The 23,837-nt window shown below is 45.2% G+C and overlaps 1 protein-coding gene and 1 long non-coding RNA gene across 14 annotated transcripts in view; one reads left to right on the top strand and one right to left on the bottom strand.

Annotated features, from left to right (window-relative positions):
- Window positions 1–85: 85 nt before the first annotated feature.
- LOC308588831 lies at window positions 86–5,062 on the top strand. 2 transcript variants are annotated; one of them, XR_014008906.1, is made up of 3 exons: window positions 86–222; window positions 4,508–4,814; window positions 4,848–5,058. It is a non-coding gene; the product is annotated as an uncharacterized lncRNA (long non-coding RNA). The 2 variants fall into 2 exon arrangements; XR_014008905.1 differs by having other exon boundaries at window positions 194–277; window positions 4,848–5,062.
- Window positions 5,063–6,781: 1,719 nt separating this feature from the next.
- SYTL2 (synaptotagmin like 2) overlaps window positions 6,782–23,837 on the bottom strand; it is a 65,083-nt gene continuing 48,027 nt past the window's right edge. For 9 of the 12 annotated variants that reach the window (XM_081197279.1, XM_081197282.1, XM_081197274.1 and 6 more), the window contains 11 exons: window positions 23,223–23,270; window positions 22,566–22,604; window positions 21,033–21,127; window positions 19,933–20,052; window positions 18,552–18,721; window positions 16,394–16,496; window positions 14,489–14,659; window positions 12,277–12,355; window positions 10,277–10,376; window positions 8,386–8,591; window positions 6,782–7,219 (listed from right to left, as the gene is read on the bottom strand). In XM_081197279.1, coding sequence (XP_081053405.1) covers window positions 7,074–7,219; window positions 8,386–8,591; window positions 10,277–10,376; window positions 12,277–12,355; window positions 14,489–14,659; window positions 16,394–16,496; window positions 18,552–18,721; window positions 19,933–20,052; window positions 21,033–21,127; window positions 22,566–22,604; window positions 23,223–23,270 — 1,277 coding nt within the window. In that variant the 3' untranslated portion in view covers window positions 6,782–7,073. The remainder of the gene's footprint in view (window positions 7,220–8,385; window positions 8,592–10,276; window positions 10,377–12,276; window positions 12,356–14,488; window positions 14,660–16,393; window positions 16,497–18,551; window positions 18,722–19,932; window positions 20,053–21,032; window positions 21,128–22,565; window positions 22,605–23,222; window positions 23,271–23,837) is intronic. The other 3 variants (XM_081197277.1, XM_081197276.1, XM_081197278.1) reach the window with 3 other exon arrangements.

Here is a 23,837-nt window from a genome sequence, read left to right as displayed (position 1 = left end):
ACGTTCCAAGAATCCCGTGAGGTCATAAGCCAAGAACTGCTGGGCTTTCTAGAACCAGCGCGCTTTGCAGGGGTCTCCTGACCTTGTTGCATTCCTTCTGCGCTGCAGGTGGGAAACGCAGATCTGCAAGGGAGCAGGGAATTGATGCAACACACCAGCCTGGCCAGGAACGAAAGCCACCACAACTAAATCGGTGCTTAGTTTCCTAATCAAAGATAAACAGTATGAGAGCTTCACCTCTTATTTAATCCCCCTCCCCCGCGCCCCAAAAAAAGATGTATTCCCTGTTAATCCTAATTGACTCTTAGCTTCATTCTTCCCTTTTCCTGAGTTAGGCTGAGATAGGGCCATTGAAGTCAATGGTCTTCCTGGTAGCAGCAACACAGCTACGGTATTCTCCTTCCCTTGGGAAGCCCAACTGGATCCTTCTGTCTGGGCGTTAAGATGAGCAATGAAGGCATTCCTGTTTCACCATTCAGTGCTCATCACTGGCTGCATGCACACCATATATTTAAAGAATGTGGTTTACTCCAAATAATGTTGGGAACTGTAGTTTTTATAAATGGTGCTGGGAATTGTAACTCTGTGAAAAGTAAACAAAAATTCCCAGGTTCCTTTGCGGGGAGCCATGTATGGTGTGTGTACACTGCCTTGGTTATTCTTCTACCCTAACAGTTTCTGGTGCTGATGGCACCTGTTTCTTTCGGCTCTCTGTTACGTGTGTTGTTGCTGAGATTTTATTGGAAAATGTATTTTAGAATTGTTGTAAGATGCCTTAAACCCTTGTTGTTGAAAGATGATATAGAATTATTATTATTTTTAAAAATATGCATATGATTGGGCTATAAATGCATTATGCTGATACTTTGCCATATACAGTGGTGCCTCGCAAGACGAAATTAATCCGTTCCGCGAGTCTCTTCGTCTAGCGGTTTTTTCGTCTTGCGAAGCAAGCCTATTAGTGGCTTAGCGCTATTAGCGGTTTAGCGGCTATTAAAGGCTTAGCAGCTTAGCGGCTAAAAGGCTATTAGCGGCTTAGCGGCTTAGAAAAAGGGGGGGAGCGACAAAAATCGCAAGACTTTTTCGTTTTGTGAAGCAAGCCCATAGGGAAATTCGTCTTGCGAAGCGCATCGAAAAACGGAAAACCCTTTCGTCTAGCGGGTTTTTCGTCTTGCGAGGCATTCGTCTTGCAGGGCACCACTGTGCACTGATAAAACTATACTACAGTTCTATACATTGTTCCATATAACCCTGTACTAAAGTTACACGGGAGGTGCTGTGGGTAAATCCTCAGCACCTAGGGCTTGCCAATCGCATGGTCGGCGGTTCGAATCCCCACGGCGGGGTGAGCTCCCGTCTTTCGGTCCCAGCTCCTGCCCACCTAGCAGTTCGAAAGCACCCCTAAAGTGCAAGTAGATAAATAGGTACCGCTTTCTAGCGGGAAGGTAAACGGCGTTTCCGTGTGCTGCGCTGGTGCTGGCTCACCAGAGCAGCTTCGTCACGCTGGCCACGTGACCCAGAAGTGTCTCCGGACAGCGCTGGCCCCCGGCCTCTTAAGTGAGATGGGCGCACAACCCTAGAGTCGGACACGACTGGCCCGTACGGGCAGGGGTACCTTTACCTTTTTAAAGTTACTATAGAAGTATTTCAGCAGCAGCCTAGTGATTCACTCATAGAGCCCCAGCTACAACAACACATGACCCACTATTTTCAGCTGAATATTTTATTTAAGGATAATGAACACTAGCTATCTAAGAAAAGGGGGGGGGGGAGCCTAGTTCAGCAATCCACAATAATTTTGTTGCTAGATTGCCACCTGATTACTGTATAGGCGGTTCTTTTAAAAGCAAAGCCTGATTTCCATTTGGGTGGGGTTTGACAAAAGAATGTTAACAGCCCTTAATGGTGCAGTGGATGTCTTTTTACAGGAGTTCATTGTTAAAAGATGGGTTTGTTGATGCAGATCTCTTTTAAATGTGTTTGGAAAGAAAAAATCACCACCACCCAGAATTTGGAGAGGTGCCTGTGAGAGAGAGGCCATAACAAAATTTTGATGTGAGGCAGAAGGTTTTTAAAAAAACAAGAAGCAGAGAGTGGGAATAAATGGTTCCCCCAATGGGAGGGATGTTGAAAGTGGAGCCCTCCCAAGGATTGGTATTAAGACCTGTTCATAAATGATCGAGTTATGTAAGAGTGCTGTTGTGCTCAAGTCCTACTTGACCTTTATGAAAACAGGATGCTGGATGTATGGGCTTTTGGCTTAATCTAGCAGGCTGTATCTTGTGGAGCAGTGTGCCTCTTTTCTGAGAGCTCCCTGGTAGCAATGTGTGTACAGTGGTACCTCGGGTTACATACGCTTCAGGTTACAGACTCTGCAAACCCAGAAATAGTACCTTGGGTTAAGAACTTTGCTTCAGGATAAGAACAGAAATCGTGCTCCGGCAGCACAGTGGCAGCAGGAGGCCCCATTAGCTAAAGTGGTGCTTCAGGTTAAGAACAGTGTCAGGTTAAGAACGGACCTCTGGAACGAATTAAGTACTTAACCCGAGGTACCACTGTACTAGATTCAGGTACAGTGGTTTGACGCAGTCAAAATAAATAAAATGTCCAGTAGCACCTTAGATACCAACTAAGTTTGTTCTGGGTATAAGCTTTCGTGTGCATGCACACTTTTTCAGATTCTTCAATTCAGAATTTGTATCTGAAGAAGTGTGCATGCACACGAAAGCTCATACCCAGAACAAACTTAGATGGTCTCTAAGGTGCTACTGGAAGGAATTTTTTTAATGTGTACACTGTTTGCCTTCATCACAAGAACATAGGAAGCTGCCTTATTCCAAGTCATACTATTGGTCCCAGTGTGGTGTAGTGGTTAAGAGCGGTAGTCACATAATCTGGGGAACCGGGTTCGTGTCTCCGCTCCTCCACATGCAGCTGCTGGGTGACCTTGGGCCAGTCACACTTCTTTGAAGTCTCTCAGCCCCACTCACCTCACAGAGTGTTTGTTGTGGGGGAGGAAGGGAAAGGAGAATGTTAGCCGCTTTGAGACTCCTGAAGGGGAGTGAAAGGCGGGATATCAAATCCAAACTCTCAGTATTGTCTACACCAGGGGTTGTCAACCTGGTCCCTACCGCCCAGTTTCAGGATTCTAGATGGGCGGTAGGGGGTTCTACGGCGCAAGCTGAATCCTTCCATCAAGCACTGGTGGGCAGTAAGGACCTTTTACCATCAAGAATTTGCATTAGTGGGTAGTAGGCATAAAAAGGTTGACCAGACCTGGTCTACACTCTTCCACTTATGCTCTACTTGTGTATATCTGCAAGTAAATCAAATACTACAATATGGCATTCGCTTCCAGTTATCTGTTCCCCAAAGGAAGATAAGCCCTGATAATGCTGTTCCTACTAGTTCTCACTGCTTGGGCAAGTGGGGAATGCCTCAGATTATCATTTATTATAAAGGCATTCATATATGTGACTCTTTATACTTGCATAAGCAGAAGAGCAGAATTCCACCTGACCTGAGAAATTTACCATATTAAGCTTAGAGTCAATGGACAGCTTTAGGATGGGTACTGAGAGCTAGCACAATTGAATGTACTTGTTTTTAATTTTAGCTATGTTGATGGTTAAAGTGTTTAGACCAAAAACACTTTATGGAAGGGATATGGTTTGAACTGGGAATTAAAAGAATAGAGAGAGAAGGGAGGTACTACATAAAAAATTAATTATGTGGCTCTTTCTCTCTCCCAATAACAATTATTTAACCTACACTGTAGTCTCATGACAAATTCCAAAGCTTGCTAGAATTCCAATTTTTAATCACATGCATTCTGGGAGCAGATATGTATGTTGTCCAATTAGCACAATTCATAAATATTATATTGGATGGGGGAGTGTGTTGTTCTTATCACAGCTCTGTCTATGCTTGTTTGTTAATCAGCAGAGCCTCTGAGTAAGTATTGAATAATGTTTCAAGGCTAAACAATGGTCAAAGGGACTCTGTTTTGGGAACAGACTCCCACAACACCAGAGTGGTATCAGATCCCTGAAGCTGGAATGGGTTGAATTGAGGGATTAAAGAAGGATCTAGCCTGAGAGAAAATAAAGATCTGACTATGAAGGTTTTCTTACTCTCTTAACTGCACAATTCTGTACATATCTACTCAGAAGTAAGCCCCATTGAGTTCAGTGGAGCTCACTCCTAGGTAAACAGGAGTGCACAAGATTACAACCTATAAAATAAGTTGCAATAAGTTCAGTGCTCTTATAATAAAAACAAATTTGTACATCAGAATACTTCCAGTTGTTGTTACAACATTCAGAAAAGGTCATCCAATTTAATTTCAACAGATATTGGCGTCATCCTGTTTCTTTTATACTCATACATAACTGTCTGGTTTTGCCATTTTAAAATAGCGTTTATAAATATTTATTTTTTTAAAAGAAGTTTTTTTAAAAATGTTTCCTTACCAGGCCTTTATTCTTTTACTATCTTGGTCTGACAGCCTTGTTGAGTTTGCATCTCCATGGCGATAGGATTGAAGCAGGACTCCTTGCCAAGTGTAGCGTGAGGCCAAACAAGAAAGAATGCATCCTGGAAGCTTAACAAGCTCTGGAAAGCACGTTCCTTGGCTGTGACCCTCTGCGATAGAGGTCTCCTTCCTTTCCCTCCCAAAGGAAGCCTGAAAATGACCAGCAGCTCACCACTATTACTGCCAACTCTGAAATAATATCGTGTCCCTGAGAATCAAATGAGGAAGAAATAAAAGGTACCTATGTTCTTAAAAACCAGGCTGTGTTTTTTGTTTGTTTGTTTGTTTGTTTGTTTTGTTTTTTTAAAAGCAGTAACTTGCCAGTGAGGAAAAGAATCAGAATATGGGCAAGACGAGCTTGTATAATGGGGCTATCAGTACTTTCCTAGCTATGTTTACTCCAAGTTCTCTTGCAGTTTCTGACATCAAGTTATTCGGCTTTCTCTTCCGTTCCACATTATTAGGCCAGATAACTCTTCCCACCAGCAGCTGCACAACAGACCAGAATCCAAGGAAAGGTAGTACACACTCATGCTTAGAAGACGAAGAGAAGAAGAGTTTGGATTTGATATCCCGCTTTATCTCTACCCGAAGGAGTCTCAAAGCAGCTAACATTCTCCTTTCCCTTCCTCCCCCACAAGAAACACTCTGTGAGGTGAGTGGGGCTGAGAGACTTCAGAGAAGTGTGACTGGCCCAAGGTCACCCAGCAGCTGCATGTGGAGGAGCGGAGACACGAACCCGGTTCACCAGATTACGAGTCTACCGCTCTTAACCACTACACCACACTGGCTCTGTGTTCTGTGGTGAACCAGAAAGTAAGTTCAGGTACGCTCAGGTGTTTAATGAACCTCTATCAGGCTGAACCAGATATATCAAAGCATAACTGAAAGTGCAAGAACAGAACAGAACTGCAGTGAATGCACCACCAAAAAAAAGGCAAGAAGAGCAAATGCAGCACACTTTGTCTCTCTCACAATTTCAACACTTGCTTATCTGAGCATATACATAGTTTCTAACAGACTTTTTGAGTTTAGAAACCGTGAACAAATAAAGTTCCAAATCTTGCAACATTCAATTACAATGCATAAAAGTGTTTTCTCCAATTTTAGGTATCGCTTCCTGCTGTGCCCAAATGGTGGCACTAGAGAACCTTTTAAACGCCCTGACGCACTGAAAAAGCCAGCAGCACATTTTGCAATCGAGTTTGTGTGTGTGTGTGTGTGTGTGTGTGTGTGTGTGTGTGTGTGTGTTTGTTTGTTTGTTTGTTTGAAGTCTCACTTTAGCTTCACCAATAGTAAAAGCTAGTAAAACGATGAGAGTGATGATGAGCCATGTTTGAACGATGTGAACAGGGTCTTGCTTACAGAAAAGGGCGAGGGGGAAGAAGAGAATCTGCAATTTCAAGGTTGTTAGTAAGCTGAACAGTCTGTAAAAGTCTTCCATCTTTTCAGGTACTGTATTTAGAGCTCTCCAGTTCTAATGACTTGCGCAACGTGGAAACAACAGAAGCTGGAACTACACTTTTATAGCAGAGGTAGGGCTGCCCTACCCCACCACTCAGTCCCAAGCTTCCTTCTCCTTTTCCCCCTGTCATGTTTAGGAATGCTCAATTCTTGAAGACATTCAGCTGTGAAGTTGCCCCAGCCCTCACCAGCAGAGGCCAATAGTTTAGATCAGGCATGGCCAAACTTGGCCCTTCACCTGTTTTGGGACTACAACTTCCATCATCCCTAGCTAGCAGGACCAGTGATCAGGGATGATGGGAATTGTAGTCCCAAAACAGCTGGAGGGCCACGTTTGGCCACCACTGGTGTAGATGCTTCTTTCTGCCAGATGTTGTCATGTCATTAGGCCTTAGAGGAGGGAGGGAAGCAAGACACAGGGGTGGCTGTTCTTCAGTGAAACACAGATGCAATGTCTCGTTCCAGCCTAATACACAAGAGATTGAATCCCACACCAATGCTTACCATTAACATCCACGTTTGCAACCACTAAGTACAGATTTTCCCAATTTGAACAATAAAAGGCCGTTTTTGAAAGGAAGGTAGGATACATGCAACAATTAGATTCAGCTTTACGCACAATAGCACCACGTTGGCAGGTGCATTCACATGTTCACTTTGGGGACTGTGGGCCAGTGGAAGACAGTAAATGCATGCTGAAATTTAGCTCATTTAGTGAAATCGCCAACTCCCCCCCCCCCATATGCTATTCAAGGCGGCCACAGAAGGCAACAGTACACAATATTTTAAATATATATATTTTACAGTTTTAATTCATCTTTAATAAAGTTTAATTTTTAATAACAGTACCTGAGGGCAGGAAGGAGTTGACATGCATTATCAAAGCAGCATTTAGTAAAATAGTTTAAAATTGTATTGCAGACACATATGCCCTCTGATGAAATTACAAATGAATATATCAGCCAATGTGCACCCCCCACACACACACACCAAGTTCCTCTCTGTTTTTGCCTGGCTTTTCTTTCCACCCAAACGCCAGCAAGCCAATCAGGAAGCGTCCAAAAGGTGCATCATCCTATTTCGGCGTTTTTGCCATCATCAGCATCCTGAGTGGCAGCGTATCTTCAACCCAGGTGTTTGGAGAATCAATCATTCGTTCCCATAAGTTGCTTTCATCTGTTGTAGAGTCCATCCAGTCTACTGGAGTACCGTAGCTTTTACCTAAAGAAGTGGGTTTTTTAAAAAAACATTGAATTAGCATTGCCTTTTATCTGTCATTTACACAACAGTAACTGCAAAGTGCTATAAGCTATCTCCCTTAAGCAGTACGCACTGGGTTACAACCAGGAGAAACCTTGGACAAATCTGTACTGGTGAGTTATAATGTTATAAAGGTAAAGGGACCCCTGACCATTAGGTCCAGCCGTGGCCGACTCTGGGGTTGCGGCGCTCATCTCACTTTATTGGCCGAGGGAGCCGGCGTACAGCTTCCGGGTCATGTGACCAGCATGACCAAGCCGCTTCTGGTGAACCAGAGCAGCGCATGGAAACGCCGTTTACCTTCCCGCCAGAGCGGTACCTATTTATCTACTTGCATTTTGACGTGCTTTCGAACTGCTAGGTTGGCAGAAGCAGGGACCGAGCAACCGGAGCTCACACCGTGGCAGGGATTCGAACCACCAACCTTCTGATCGGCAAGTCCTAGGCTCTGTAGTTTAACCCACAGCGCCACCCGCGTCCCTTATAATGTTATAAATGTTTTATCAAATGTGACACCAAAGGGGCGATGTACAGAGGTCAATGGAAAATTGCATTGAGAGCTACATAATGTTTTTTCTTAGCTTTTGTTTTTTTTTTTTTTAAGATCAGTGCAGATCCAGCACTTGTTGCAGAAATCCTTACATGGGGCTCGTGAGGTGAATCCTGCCCAATATTTCAAGAGCACTTTGTTTCAAAGCCATTGGGTCATGGAATCATAGAACTGTAGGGTTGGAAGGGACCCCAAGGGCTATCTAGTCCAATCCCTTGCAATGCAGGAGTCTCAGCTAAAGCATCTATGGCAGATAGCCATCCAACCTCTGCTTAAAAACCTCCAAGGAAGGAGAGTCCACAACCTCTCAAGTGAGACCGTTCTACTGTCGAAGAGCTCTTACTATAATAGCTGTTCCTGGTGTTTAGCCAGAATCTCCTTTCTTGTAACTTGAAGCCCTACCCTCCAGAGCAGGAGAAAACAAGCTTGTTCCCTCTTCCATGTGACAGCCCTTAAAATATCTGAAGATGACTATTGTATCTCTGTAGTCCCCCCCCCCCAAAAAAAATAATTTTGAAATTTCACCCACTTACTAGCACTAGGGTGGTGGGGAGAACTTAGACTTATCTGAAATTACCTGTTCCAAGGCCTATCCTGAGGCCTCCAAGGAAGTGATTGGCTAGTTTGTTGTGATCCCAGACAGTGAGCTCCACGCAGGCTTCTTTCAGATCTTGAGATCTGAAGCCATCGTAGACCATTGTATGATTGAACACTGGATTTGTTGTCTTTGCTACAGCTCTTGTTTTCTGACGGCTTTTCCTGCTTGTGTCTGGAAGGATGGTACTTCGGATAAAAGTGGGAAGAGGGAGAAAAATGACCATGAGAATAATCTTAGACACTTGAGACTTAGTTCATACCACACAAGAAACTGTTGTTGTCCCAGTAATCAGGGGTGGGCGGGTGACTTTTGGTGGAAGTAAAGAGAGAAACTAGTTCTGCAACCAAGAAAGAAGGAATTCGATAAAACAGAGAGGGAACACTGATAGAGGTGACCTAGCCATCTTGTGGAACTACTACTGTATTGACCCGAATATAAGCCACACTTTCCCCCCAAATTCTGACCGTGAAAAGTTAAAGTGTGGCTTAAATTCACAACTTTACAAAAATTGGGTTTTACAATATTACTGCTGAAACAGACAAATGGTTAAACGGAACAAAAAAATGTTTTTTTGCCGATTTGCGAGCTTGCGGGTCTTCTCTGTTACCCGTAGGATTTTCTTCTACATTTGCCATTTATGGGTGTGAGTGCCTGTGGAATTGTAGCAATTGAATAGTGATTTGTGATTTTAGCGATTGTAACTTTTCGGGTATTGTCTTTTTTCCTTTTCCCCCCTTGAATTTTAAAGGTGCGGCTTATTTGTGGGCGTGGCATATATTCGGGCCAATATGGTATCTAACTGTATAACTCTTTATATTATTTTTAAGTTTAGTGGGTTTGTAATCTTTTGCATTATATATTTTATCTTAACTTTTTTGTGTGTGCTTTGGCTACTTTTGTCATGAAGCGGTTTATAAATCTGCAAAAAATAAACAGGAAACCTCCTCCCCTTGCATCTCAGGCAACAAGAGGTGGTACATTGATGTTCAGTTTGCAGGTGTACTATTGCCACATGTGCATTAAACAGAGAGAGGCATGCAGGCTCATGCCTGAACTCATTTTTTCAATATCTTGTTGATACGCATCTTCACTGATTTCACAGCTGCAGCCCATCAGGGGCTATGATGTTGTGACAGAAATTGCCACAAACATGTTGGGAGCTGCTCTGGATAATAAAGAGCTTCTGGGTCATTGGCTGGTTGGAGACAGAGGAATGGTGGAAGGAACCAGCTGGGGAACCACCAAGGAAAGAAGGCTCAGAGCCCGGGGAGTGATGGGGGACAATAATGAGTGATCAGAAGAAGACTGGGAGGAAGAGGTGTCAGAAGCTGAGGAGGTAACAGGGCTTAGTGAGCTGGGAGAATCTGTGGCAGAGGGAAGTCCAGAATCAGAGGCAGAAGCTGACGCAAGAGGGTGGGAGGAGGGAGGCCAAGAGGCAGATATGAGTCAGGCTGCTGAAGTGGGTTTCTCCCCCTATTGCTGTGACAAGCTCCCCTCCCCCTGGTTTCCCAGAACCAAGAGAGGCATGAAAAGGGCGGAGAAGTTCACTTCATGCAGGCACAGTCTCAGATTGCTTGGGGAAAACTCTGGAGAGGAAGGGAATTAGGCAGCTATGGGGAGGCAAGAACCTACAGTCTCAGCATCTATTTCATGGGGGCAAGACCTACCAGAGATGAGTTGCTGGGCTCATTAGGCCTGACACTCCTGTGTCAATTTTGGTTTTGCTAATAAAGAGTGAACTCCAACTTGGGTGGTGTGATTCACTGCTGTCTCCCTCCTGGCATTCTGGTAGTGCCCAGGACCTGCTCCAAGTGTCAGTCACCCAACCTTGCCAAATTACACCTTCATTTGGTTGAATCCCTGTTCTTACCACTTAACAAAAGAGTTGAGTCTATTGCCCCTGAGGACAGGGAGGTCACTGCATTCCTTCACCCAAATGTGGACTTCTCCAGTGACTGGAGGTTTTTTACCTTTGAAACAGACAAAAAAAGGAGAAAGAAAACAGAACACAACATGGTTGGTTGATCTGTTCAAAGCTTCCCTCTCTGTGTTTCTTCTTGTTAACAACAAATAAGATACACAGCAAAACTTTGAAGTCTTGCGAAGACATTGAATGCAGCATGGATCAGGCATCTCAGGCCTCTCTGTCCTACAAGACAACACACACACACACACACACACACACACACACACACACTCCAGACCAAACCTCTTCCCAAGGTCACCCTCACCCCAACCATCTTTGTGATTCATTTTGCAATGGCCACTGACTACGTACAATCTGACTGACTGATTGGAACAATGGCACATCTTCATGCATTAGTGCTCCACTAATCACAGGCAAACGATGGTTTGATTCTCTGCACCATCTATGTGTAGGGCCTCAGGTGCCATCTTCAAAGGTCACACTCACATGATACAGTAACGGTTCAGATGATGGTGTGCAGGATTAGCTGCCTCCAGCCTGAGGTTGACCCATTGTAAGCTAACCATTCAGTCACCGAAGGTTTCTGCACCAGCTACACAGAGGGAGAACTTAGCAAGCAACACAGAATTCCAGCAACATCTAGGAGTCTCTCCATACTACTTCATAGCCAAGTAAACTTAGAGGAAGGTCAAATACAACCTTAAGGTAAAGGGACCCCTGACCATTAGGTCCAGTCGTGACCGACTCTGGGGTTGCGGCGCTCATCTCGCTTTATTGGCCGAGGGAGCCAGCGTACAGCTTCCGGGTCATGTGGCCAGCATGACTAAGCCGCTTCTGGCAAACCAGAGCAGCGCACGGAAACGCCGTTTACCTTCCCGCTGGAGCGGTACCTATTTATCTACTTGCACTTTGATGTGCTTTCGAACTGCTAGGTTGGCAGGAGCAGGGACCAAGCAATGGGAGCTCACCCTGTCGCGGGGATTCGAACCACCAACCTTCTGATTGGCAAGTCCTAGGCTCTGTGGTTTAACCCACAGCGCCAACCTTAGTTTACTGTTTAAAGAGTGAGGGGCCTCAGGCTGTCTCAAACACTTCCCTCATGGGAGTGAGGCCTCCATCCCTGGTTTGCAACAAGCCGTGGTTTATGCGATTTCATTTGAATATGGAAACCAATGGTTTGCCCAAACAACTGTTTAATAATAATAATAAGATTATTTATATCCTGCCCTCCCCAGCTGAAGCCGGGTTCAGAGTGGCTAACAACAGTAAAAATAACACAGTTTACATAAAATCACAGTCAATTAATTGAAATACATTCTAAAATCAATTCATTCTAAAATTCAGAGTCAAATTAACGGCAACCATTGGGCTAGAGTTCTATGAGGATTACAGAAGGAGGGGGTCAGACTGTGCCTTGGCCAAAGGCCTGGTGGAACAGCTCTGTCTTGCAGGCCCTGCGGAAAGATGTCAAGTCCCGCAGGGCCCTAGTCTCTTGTGACAGAGCATTCCACCAGATCGGGGCCACGGCTGAAAAAGCCCTGGCTCTGGTTGAGGCCAGCCTAACCTCCCTGTAGCCCAGGATCTCCAAGATGTTTTTATTTGAAGACCGTAAGGTCCTCCATGGGACATACCAAGAGAAGCGGTCCCATATGTACGAGGGTCCTGGACCGTATAGGGCTTTAAAGGTTAAAACTAGCACCTTGAACCTGATCCTGTATCCCACCGGGAGCCAGTGCAGCTGGTATAGCACCGGGTGAATGTGATCCTGCGGTGAGGACCCCGTAACACAACCAGAAGCCATGGTTTCATTGTGGTTGCTTTGCAGCCAAGGCATAGTTTGAGTGAACTATAGTTTGCCAGGTTTGAATGACATGCCATTAAATTAGGGAGGCAAAACACCCCATGAAGCCAACTCGGAAAGTGGGTAACAGAAAGATACTTACCCCCAATAGGCTGTGGAACATACTGGAGAGCTATTTTCATGTCCCCTCTGTTCTCCAGATTAAGACCAGCTAGTGGAGTCTGACCAAACCAAAACAAGAAACCAATGACTATGTAATATAAGTTACAGATGGGTAGCCGTGTTGGTCTGCCATAGTCAAAATAAAAAAATTCCTTCCTGTAGCACCTTAAAGACCAACTAAGTTAGTTCTTGGTATAAGCTTTCGTGTGCATGCACACTTCTTCAGATACACAGAAGAAGTGTGCATGCACACGAAAGCTTATACCAAGAACTAACTTAGTTGGTCTTTAAGGTGCTACAGGAAGGATTTTTTTTATTTTGACTATGTAATATAAGCAACATCTTGAAACATGTGGTCCAATTAGACCCCAAAATAGATTTACTAACGTATCTCAAAGACACAGTTCCAGAAGACAGAAAGAAATCATTATGTCATGATTTAGCTGCAAGGAATTGAAAATACTGGGGTGAGAGTGGAGTAGGGAATGCCCCCATTTAAAGGAATGGCTTATTTAATTACGGGAACAGGCAACCTCCTACTCAAGATGCTTTGGGGTCTTCAAAGGGAAAAAGAAAATTACACAAGAAAGGGCAATGTTTACGGAACTCTGGAACAGTAAGACAGAGAGGGATTTGTTTTTGTAAATTTTGTGAGAAGATATGAATATGAGTCTTCTCAAACTGAATAAATAAATGGGACATTAAAAACACAGCTCCTATTAACTATGGGTGGTATTCAATGCTAGTCATACTCGAGAGTAGCCCCACTGAAGTTAATGAATAACTCATTAATTTCAATGGGTGACATTCAAGTAAATTTTACTGAGAATAGACACACTGAAATTACTGAACGTGACAAACTTAGATCAAATAACTTAAATATGACTAGCATTGAATAAAACCCTTAGATTATGTTGGTTCATTTCTTTTTCTTCTTTTTGGTTAAATTATTAATTACTGCTATTTAATTTCTAACTTGTTCTAAGAACATGATAGTGCTAATGTTAATTATCCAGTTTTTGTTTTTTGTAATTGCCATTATTGATACTCAGTTGCTTTCCACATTGCTATTACTCATTTTGAATACTGTATTGATATATAAAGGTAAAAGGTAAAGAACCCCTGGATGGTTAAGTCCAGTCAAAGGCAACTATGGGGTGTGGCGCTCATCTCGCTTCAAGCTGAGGGAGCTGGCGTTTGTCCACAGACAGCTTTCTGGGTCATTTGGCCAGCATAGCTAAACTGCTTCAGGCACAACGGGACACTGTGACGAGTGCCAGAGCACATGGAAATGCTGTTTATTTTCCCGCCGCAGCAGTACCTATTTATCTACTTGCACTATTTATCTACCTGCTTTCGAACTGCTAGATTGGTAGAAGCTGGGACAGAACAACAGGAGCTCACCCTGTCGTGGGGATTTGAACCACCAACCTTCTGATCTGCAAGCCCAAGAGGCTCAGTGGTTTAGACCACAGTGCCACCCACTCCCTCTGTATTGACATATATTGCCTAAAAAACTATCTTTTTTAAAAAAACCAAAAAAAACCACTGTCCACGAAACCTACTATTGTAGCATCTCTTATTTGTGTGTTTTCACAAATCCTGTGTGGAAAATGGGTGCAAACTGAGCTTATCGGCTGATAAAAGAAACATTTAATTAGCCACCTACTGGGGGCCATGCAAACTGCAGCATGACAACAACCTTAGGAAAATATGTGTTGGGAAAGATTTACATCTGCTTCCAGGTTAAATCTCAGACACCCTTTTAATAGAAATATTTTTAATCCGCTACACCAGGGGTAGCCAACGTGGTGCCCTGCAGATGTTGTTGGACTACAAACCCCATCATCCCTTATTGCTGGCCATGTTGGTTTGGTTGGGGCTGATGGGAGCCAGAGTCCTACTGCATCTGAAGGGCACCACGTTGCCTACCTGTGGATTACATGTTGCAGCACTGGTGAAAATTATACAGAAGCCAAAGGAGAAATTCATCACACTGGGCAAGGTTATTAATTTCAGTGATAATTGTTGGTATGAAAACAATACTTCCTATGAATGTAAATGATAGCACAGGAATTATAAACTGGTAGAGAATTTTGGCTGTTGTTATTTACTCATTTATGAAATCATTGAGGGGTAGAAGAGAATTTGGCCCAACAACGCTCATCATGGACCAAAAGCCATTAACTCACTCTTGGCTTAAGCGGGTACCAAATCATCTGCTTGTTCTGCCTGTCATCCCAGTCCCATTCTCCCAGGTCCAGCTCCACTTCGCCCAGGAAACTGTTACGTCCAAACGTGTCATTGTGCCACACGGAGACATTCAACCTCTGGGACGCCAGGAGAGCCCTGTCAACTTTATACTGCAAAGGAGACAAAACAGATGCTTTAAGTATTGTGATACGAATTTTGAAGTCTTAGATATATGGTAATGTTCATAAGTGTACCAACCAAGCATGTACATAGATCAGCACAGGAAGACCAACCTGGAACCATTTTGATTCCTAAACTGAGTAAATGTTTTCTCTACAAGGTCAAAGTGGGAAACCTCCCCATTGTCTCTTTCCTCACAAATCCTGTCTTAAGGGCACATTTAAGATATGAATAGGGTGTGAGCCTGTGACCTGGCCCAGGAACTAAGTATTTATCATTACAAAAGACTGGCCAGGCTACCCAGGCAATCCAATCAAGTAACCTGCCAGACAGGAGATAAACGAAGACAGGAGAAAAATAACATTCAAATTTCTGTTTTAAGACCGCCTTTTCTGTGATGTAGGTGTGATGGATCTGTGGGGTGGTCTTAGGTTACACCCCTTCTGTGATGTATGTATGATGTTTCTGGGGGTGGTCTTGATCTACAGGGTGGCAATTTCAAAAGTCTTTATAAGGCCTTGCACGCCATTTTTCTGGGTCCCTCCTCCTCTCCTGCGGGTGAGGGGAGCACCCTGTTGCAACAGATCAATAAAGATCAAGAATACTAGCTGCTTTGCTTCTCAATATTCTCTGGTTGGCCTCTGTTATTCTCTCCTACCAATAGGGAACCTATGTAAGGACTCTATATTGGCTCTTGGATACCCCATAAGGGAAAAGGGCAATTTTTGTTTACAATAGTATGCATTTATCTACAGAATTAGAATTGTGCATTAGAACTGTGAGCTGCAGAGGAAGCATGCTATTCCAACAGAGAGGTGGGGGTAAATTGGATTTACTTTGCCAGCATCTACCTTACTGGAACAATGGAGCACCAGCAGAGCTGACCTGGCACTCACTCCTGCCAGTGTGTTTGCACCGTGCCCACCTCCCCATTTACTCAGCTGTAAGGAGGTCAGATAAGCACCACTGCCCCACTGTGCTGTTCTCTACTGGTTAAACCAAGCTATCATTCAGAAAATGAATTACCGTATTTTTCGCTCTATAACACGCACCCGACCATAACACACACATAGTTTTTAGAGGAGGAAAACAAGAAAAAAAATATTCTAAACGAAACAGTGGATGTATGATTTTTGTGGTTCATGCTGTGGCCACAGACATGTGATCTGACGGTGAGTTTGGGGTAGCCCAATGAAAAATCCTGAGGATCCATGTGGATCCATGCTTTGTAACCACGTTTTTGCACCACTGCGGCCCCAGGCAACAGTGGGTGCGTGATTTTTTGTGTGCAAGCTGTAGCCATGGACATGCTATGTGATCTGATGGTGAATTTGGGGTGACCCAGTGCAAAAATCCTGAGGATCCATGAGGATCCGTGCTTTGTAACCAGGCTCTCTGTCCCTCTCTTCTCCCCACTCAGTGGCTCTTCTCTCGCTTTGCTGTTTCAAAGCGAGCAAAGCGAGCCACGGAGGAGGGAAGGAAGGGGAACCATGGATCCTCTGCTCACGACTGCAGCAGTTCCCCCCGCCATCCGTAGTCATTCACTCCATAACACGCACAGACATTTCCCCTTACTTTCTAGGAGGAAAAAAGTGAGTGTTGTGGAGCAAAAAATACGGTAGTTTACTGAGCTGGGCTCGCACATTCAAACAAACCATGCTTAGGCTAAACGAACCATGACTATGTGCTGCATTCATTCTGGCACTATAAATTATACAAGTTACCCTTAATATCTCATTGAAGACAGGGTTCAACGTCTTCTTCTTCACCGACGTTTTTCTTTTGCCCAGTTTGTACTTCTCCGGTAGCAAGTAACTCTTCACATACCTAAGGAGATTTAACCACCAGTCTGGTTAACGTAACATTTGAATCTGCAAGAAGGCTTTCAGGGAAACCCAAGAGCAAAACGAGCATCTTTTGTCTGTAGCTCTCCAAGCCTTAAAACTGAACAGGCCAATCTTACACTGGGAATTTCAAAAGGGTATCTATAATTACGAAGCACTCAAGTTTGTTCCCAGGCCTGAAACGTCAGAAACGGGATACCCGCTTGTGCAAGAAATAATTTTTAAATTATTATTAAAAACTGTTCTGTGCAAGATCATTTCAGTCTTGCTTGGTTTCACCTATTTATATCATGCCTTACCTTCAAGTAGCTCAAGGTGGCAAACACACTTCTCCTTAGGAAGAAGATGGTCAAATGATTTCAGCACTGCTGGCTTCCACTAAATTTGTCAGCTTTCAAATGCTGGAGAGTGAGATTCTTCCCCACGCCTGTCTGATTGGTTTTATAGAGTACAATACCCTGTAAATATGCTACTGAATGCTACAATCAAGTAAGAGGAAACAAAAGATCTGAAAATAACTTTACTGGCAAAATGGGCCAATTCTACTGCCCTTTGGAATGAAAAGTTTGGAGGAGATCTCTGAAGAAGTGTGCATGCACACGAAAATTCATACCAATAACAAACTTAGTTGGTCTCTAAGGTGCTACTGGAAGGAATTTTTTTAATTTTGTTTAGACCACATTTGTAACTTTTGCTGGTTTAAAGTAATCTGTTTCAAAGATGCAGCTTGGCAATTTTGTATTATATACGTTAAGTTTTGCATAATTGTGCTTTGATAAAGGTAAAGGGACCCCTGACCATTAGGTCCAGTCGTGACCGACTCTAGGGTTGCGGCGCTCATCTCGCTTTATTGGCCGAGGGAACTGGTGTACAGCTTCCGGGTCATGTGGCCAGCATGACTAAGCCGCTTCTGGTGAACCAGAGCAGCACACAGAAATGCCGTTTACCTTCCCGCCAGAGTGGTACCTATTTATTTACTTGCACTTTAACATGCTTTCGAACTGCTAGATTTGAATACACACACATACACCAGTGTTTCCCAACCGGTGTTCCGCGGCACACTAGTGTGCCATGAGATGTTGGCTGGTGTGCCGCGAGATGTTGCCTGGAGGGAGGCGGGCGAGGGCGTTTGCTTCCCGGAGGACTTGTGGGAAGCCGCCCCTTCCCTGGGCGACGCGCCGCCTCGCGACTCCGGAGTCAGTCCCGAGGGCTCTCGGAGGGACTCGCGAGCGACGGCGCGGCGGCTCCGGGGCGCGCTCAGCCGGGCCGCCGCGCGCCCCCGCTGCAGCTGCCCGGCGTGGAGCGCGACGCGGAGCCGGCCGGGCTTGGAGGCGCCCAGGTAGGGCCGAGCCGGGCGGGGGCGGGGAGGTCTCGGTCTGCTGCGGGCGCAGGAGGGCGAGCGGGAGAGGGGGAGCCGTCGGGTCTCCTGGAAGGAAGCGAGGCGGCGGCTGAGGGGGATGCAGCCCCGTCCCCAGCAACAGGCGCTCCTCGAAGTGAGGCCACGTCGGGGCTCGGACAGGGCCTGGAAGCAGCGGCTCCGGCTCTTGGGAGCGGAGAAGGGGACTTCGAAAGCGGCCTGGAGGAGAAAAGCCCCGATGCAGCGAGAGCGGGGAGCGTGCTGCCTTGTCCAGGCCTCCTCGCTTTGTGCCGTCCACTGCCGGGAGCAGGACACGGGGGCTCCTCGTTCGCATGCTTTCCCGGGTGATCGGTGAGGGTTAGGGTTAGGGTCCCTCAGTCCCTCGCTTTGCTGCCTCCTCCCCCCCCCCCACCCCCAAAGCTTGGAGGTTCCCCGGCAAGGGGGAGGGGAAAAAAATTGAAAACTTTCACTTTCGTGCATCCCTCCCGGCGTGACGCTGCGCGCTGACGTCACGGGGCTGTAATGGTGGTGTGCCGCGAGATTTTTTTCATCAAACAAGTGTGCCTTTGCCCAAAAAAGGTTGGGAAACACTGACATACTCTCTCTCTCTCTCTCTCTCTCTCTCTCTCTCTCTCACACACACACACACACACACACACAGCACCCTCCACCTACACTTACGGATCTGAACGCTGCTTCTTAACATCTGCAATTGCCAAGTCCTTGCCCTGGGCGACGAAAATATGAAGTTCCTTCAGCTGCTCCACGTAATCAATAGCAAACTGAAGGTTTCCTTTCACATCCACGTTCCCAAAGTCTCCGCTGTAGATGCTCATCACGCTGGTACTGACCTATAGAAGTCACGGAGCAGAGAACAAGCCCTTAAAAAAGAAATCCTTATCCCTTCCTGCAGACTCTTTTAAGGTGGGAAATAAATCTAAGTTCATGGCTGAACTTCATCTACGCATAGCTGAAGGCAGCAAAGAAGAATTCAGAGTCCCTCTACAGATGTCACCCCAGGGAGAGAGAACAGCTTATATTCAAATAATGCACGCTTATTTTCAAACCAGATGGGAAATCATCAAACACTACACATGCAAAGAGTGATTTTGTTGGATGGAACCCAGAAAAAAATATACATATCGCTCTCTGCTCTCAGATATGCTAGCAGTTTTCCTCCATCTGCCTTCCTGCCTGTACTCACAAACCACTTAGAAATTTGTGCTCAGACCTGATAAATTATAAAGTGATTGGCAGCTTGGTTATCCACTATTATGTTATAGCACTTTCGGCATAACAATTGCTTTACAACCCTCATATTGCTTTTTCACAAATGATGTTATGCTAGAGGTCACTGTTATTCCCATTTTACAGATTTATTTATTAAAAAACTAAGAATCGCAAGAGGAGCTCACTTGAGTCTGCCCAGCAAATTCAGGGCTGAGATAGGACTTTGGTCTACTTTGAACTCTCATGGACTATAGGAAGCCAGAACAGGATCATAATTCTGTATCAGCATATAGAATTTCACAAGGTTCATATAATGACTCCTGTTTTCTCCAGGAACAATAGGAATGTGCCTACCTATGGTTTGTCTATTCAGACATCCTGCCAGCCAAAAACCATCGTTTCCAATTGTGGTTTGGTGGTTAATCACAAAACATGATCTCCCAGTTCCAACCTAACACCAAACCATGGATTCCTTAGCCATGGTTTGGCTGCATAACTATTAAGGCACCAGGGTTGGCTACAGCTCCCTGCCAAGAATATCTTCAATGGCAAACTCAGGCTTATAATTTCACTGAAATGAATGTTTAGGAGCAGTAACTACAAATGCTCTGAAGGGCCCCCAAAAGGTTAGGCTGAACAGAAAATGGGAAATGAGAAGTTAATTCAGATAGCGAAAAGAATCTGGATGTTACAACTAGTTAACAGTCAACTGCAATAGCATCAAGCATCACACATCACAATATTAAACAGAGGCTCTGCTGCTACTGCAGAGTTAAAGAAAACGAAGTATTAGCAAAAGCAGTGTTATTAACTAAAGCTTTCGTCTACATACAGAAGACAAGGACGCCAAGCCAGAAGAGCCACTAAGATTGGTTAGCGAACTGGGGCTCTTCTTGATTCTGCCAAGTGGGTAACTGCTGTCTGAAGCTGTATCTGTTTCTCTGTCATCGCTCTACAAGATATTACACAAAGAGAAAAAAAGAAGTATGTGCAGGTGTTCAAAAAGTGGTGAAATATATTGCCATGCGGCACACAATTTCAACAAAGTAGGTCTGCCAAAGTAGGCTTGCCATTCTGCGATGCAAAACTGTAGGGGACAACCATTAATGAATAGCATGCAAGAACTTCGCTGTCTCAAATATATAAATCATGGAGAAATTAAGAAAGAGGCAAATGTGTTTTCAGTATATCGGCTGCCATCACTGTTCCTGGAGCAGTAAGACACCAAACTCCTACCTCAGAGACAATACACTACTCAGTGTGGATGCCCTGCTTAGCTTTACAGTTTAGCCTTTATGATTCAGATCAGGGCAAGCAGCAAGTGCCATTCTTGGACTCCATTTCCCATCAGCAGAAAGAGCCATAGCCTCTGCTTTCATTGCCGAAGGTCCCTGGGTTCAATCCAGGTGCGGCTGGAAAAGACTCACCTGAAACCCTGGAGAGCCACTGCCAGCCAGTGTGGGCCAGGGGGTAGCCAATGTGGTGTCCTCCAGATATTTGCTGGACTACAACTCCCATCATCCCTGGCCATTGGTCATGTTGGCTGGGGCTGATGGGAACTGTAGTCCAAGAAGATCTGGAAGGTGATGCATTGGCTATTCCTGAGCTAGATGGATCAACAGACTGATTCAGTATAAGGCACCTTCCTAGCTTCCCAGCCATTGTGACAATTTGTCAGGCATGCTGGGAGTTCCAGCTGACAACATCTGGAGGGGTGCTGCGTTGCTTGATTCAGGACATTGCTTGATACACTGGCAGAAATCCCCAAGACTCCTCTACCCTGACCTCTCAGGAACAAGCTAAGTAACAGTGTCAGAAGACTCAAGGCTGCAGTATTTCTCCTGAGCCAGTCAGCACTCCCTGAAAGTAGGCAGTCAAGATTCTGCATTTCTCAAACGAGCAAAAGACAAGCAAGCAAACAAAAACCCTTACCTCCTCCTGTGTAAATGTTGGGACTGATTTGCTCATCCTTTTGATTTTTTCCGGATGTGAGAACTGGCTATCAGGGAAAGAAGGTGCTGTGGAAACTGGAAAAAAGCAGCAGTTCTTGTTTAGAGAGCTAATTAGATTCTAATACGGGGGGACGGGGGATATGGACGAGTCATAGATTGCTTTTGGAGGGGGAGGGGAATGAAGACATGCATGAGAAACTTCAACATGCAGGATGCACTTACTAGGAGCTGCAACACATATCACAAGGAAGCTGCAACGAAGGACACGGACGCGAGCTGTGCATGCCCTTCCAACACTTCCAGCCATCCTATACAGGGCACAATGGCCTCCAGATGTTGATTGACTACAACTCCCATTGGCCATGCTGGCTGGGATTGAATGGTGTATGCAGTCTGCAACATCTGCAGGGCACCATATTGGCTTTTACACATTGTTTTTTTTCTGATGTGGGTATATTTTACCAAGCCTCCCACACACGATACCTGAAGACACTAAAATAAAGTGCAAGTATCTCCTGTTACTTCATTATGTCTGAAGTGACTCTTTCTCTAGCCAGGAACTGATATGACTCTATGGCAGAACAGGGTTTCCCCTGCTTAACACATTAACTCCCCACCACCACCAAATTATTGATTTGAACCCAAGATTCCTCTTGCATGTTGTCCACTACGTGGCACTGGCTCCCCAGATATTTGACTTCAGATAGTATTTCAAATGTCAGTACTTGGAAATCTACAGTCGTGGGTTCTCAGTATCGTTGTTGGCATCTGTCTGTCTGAAGAGGAAATGGAATGTGCCTCTGGGGGTGATGCTAAACAGCTGTGTTAGCAGCACCAAAGTGACCTCCCTTGGGCGCAATCCTGGGCAGTGTATATGGAGGTCCTGGATTGCCCAGACAACAAGACCCTTACTAATGTGGTCCAAAGGAAAGGAAAGCAAGATGTTTGGCAACAGCTTGGCTGCAGGAGTTGATGGAAGGAGGCATACAAAGGGCCACCCAACCATTCTTGATAGAGGGCTGAATTAAATGCACAAATTTTGCCTGCACCTAGCAAGATGTATGGGACTGTCCTTCTGCCCCCTGGTCCTATAGCTATGGATGGAGCATTGTGCTATTCAGGAATATAAAGAGCCTTTTTCATGATGCTGCCAGTTCTTCTTTACTGGGCCTTCCCTTTCCCATCCAGTATCACTATCAAGCTTTGATGCTGCAAGAATCCCAGGAGGTAGTTCTAAAAGGCTCAATGTTCAGGGATCTTCCCATTCCACAGCAAGTCCGTGAATTACAACTTGGCTGCAAACAGCAAATGGAACACACACACACCCCACGCTAAATATGCACGTCCTGCTGCAGAAGTAGCTTTACAAGATACAAGCCATTAGTAAAACAACAACAAGAACAAGAACAAACTCCAAATGTATTATTAGTCAGCCAATATTAGCAGCAACAAGAGTGTGTGAAGCCACAAAAGGTTTTAGCTACTGTGTGCAGGAAGGGACATTATTACTCACTTCCTGGAGCGTTCTCATCAGGCTGATCTGCTTTTTGATCTGGTCAAAATTGCAACGTTAAATACTGTCACACTCCGATGCCGCTATTGGCTGTGCTATAATCACAGGTGAACCTGACACTATGAATGCGATGCCTCAGCTATTTCCCCCCCAATCATTGCTTCAGAATTCTATGCCTACTGCATTGCAGAATGCAGAAACCGCCTTCTTGACTGTTGGAGCCACGATTGGTCTTGTCCACTCAATCCGCCAGAGCCTGTCTTCGCAAGCAGGGGAAGTCCCTAACTCACCATGGGTTTGAGACCCATTGGCTGGCCTCACCTGTTTCAGCTGGCCAGTCAAAGCCATTTCCTGGGGTGTGGCCGCTGTCGCATGCTGACAGCATCTAGGAGCCACAGGTGAGAGCTGAGTGCAGGCTGGGGACCCAAGGTGGACAAACTGCCCCAGAAGGAGAACAGCATGTCCCCCAACAGAGGCACAACCCCTCCCATACACCCCAACAGCACTATAGACACACAGATGAACATCACTCAGGAGTCTAAATCATGCAATACTCTTATCTAAAAACCTGGCAGGCAGGAAAGTCTTTTGCTGCTAAGAACGAAGAAACACTACTGAAGCAGGTTACGTTCATGCAGGCACAAATAAAATAGTTACCATCTTCCGCACTAAGCATTAAATCTTCCTTTGGGAGGTTTCCTTTATCTGCACAAGAGGGGGGGAAACGTTGACATAGTTAGACATTCCTGCTGTTTAGGGAGGTCGCTGTGGGCTCTCAACATAGGCCTCTAGAGGTGGAAAAGAAAGATGCTAACTCGGGAGCAAACACACAGAAGCAGCCTTTTTCTTATGAAGGCTGCACCTTAAAAAAATGAGGCAGCCATGCCATCCTGTCTAGCACAGTCTACATGGCAGTTACTTTGTGGGTACCTAGGAGCCCCAAAAGTTGCGTCTGAGGCCTTGCAGGGTTTCTCCCAGAAGTTGTGTTGGAGGCCCCGTGAGGCCTCGGATGCCACTTCTGAGGCCCTGAAAGGTCTTCAGCATGACTTCCAGGGCCTCATGAAGCACTGGAAGTCACGTCAGAGGCCCTTTGGGAGCCGGGCAGGCTTTTGTGGGTGCCTGGAAGCCCAGGGTCCCTTATAGTTGGTGCCAGTGCTTGCACAATCTACATTATGCTGGTGCGGCACATTTCCCCAGAGGAACACCATTAAGTGACTTTAACTTGGTGCTACATTGGATACAACCCTTAAAAAAAAAGTAGCTTGGGATGCA

Source organism: Podarcis bocagei (assembly GCF_964188305.1).
Source record: "Podarcis bocagei genome assembly, chromosome: 6".
NCBI classification, from domain to species: domain Eukaryota; kingdom Metazoa; phylum Chordata; class Lepidosauria; order Squamata; family Lacertidae; genus Podarcis; species Podarcis bocagei.
This window is presented reverse-complemented; position numbering and strand designations above follow the sequence as displayed.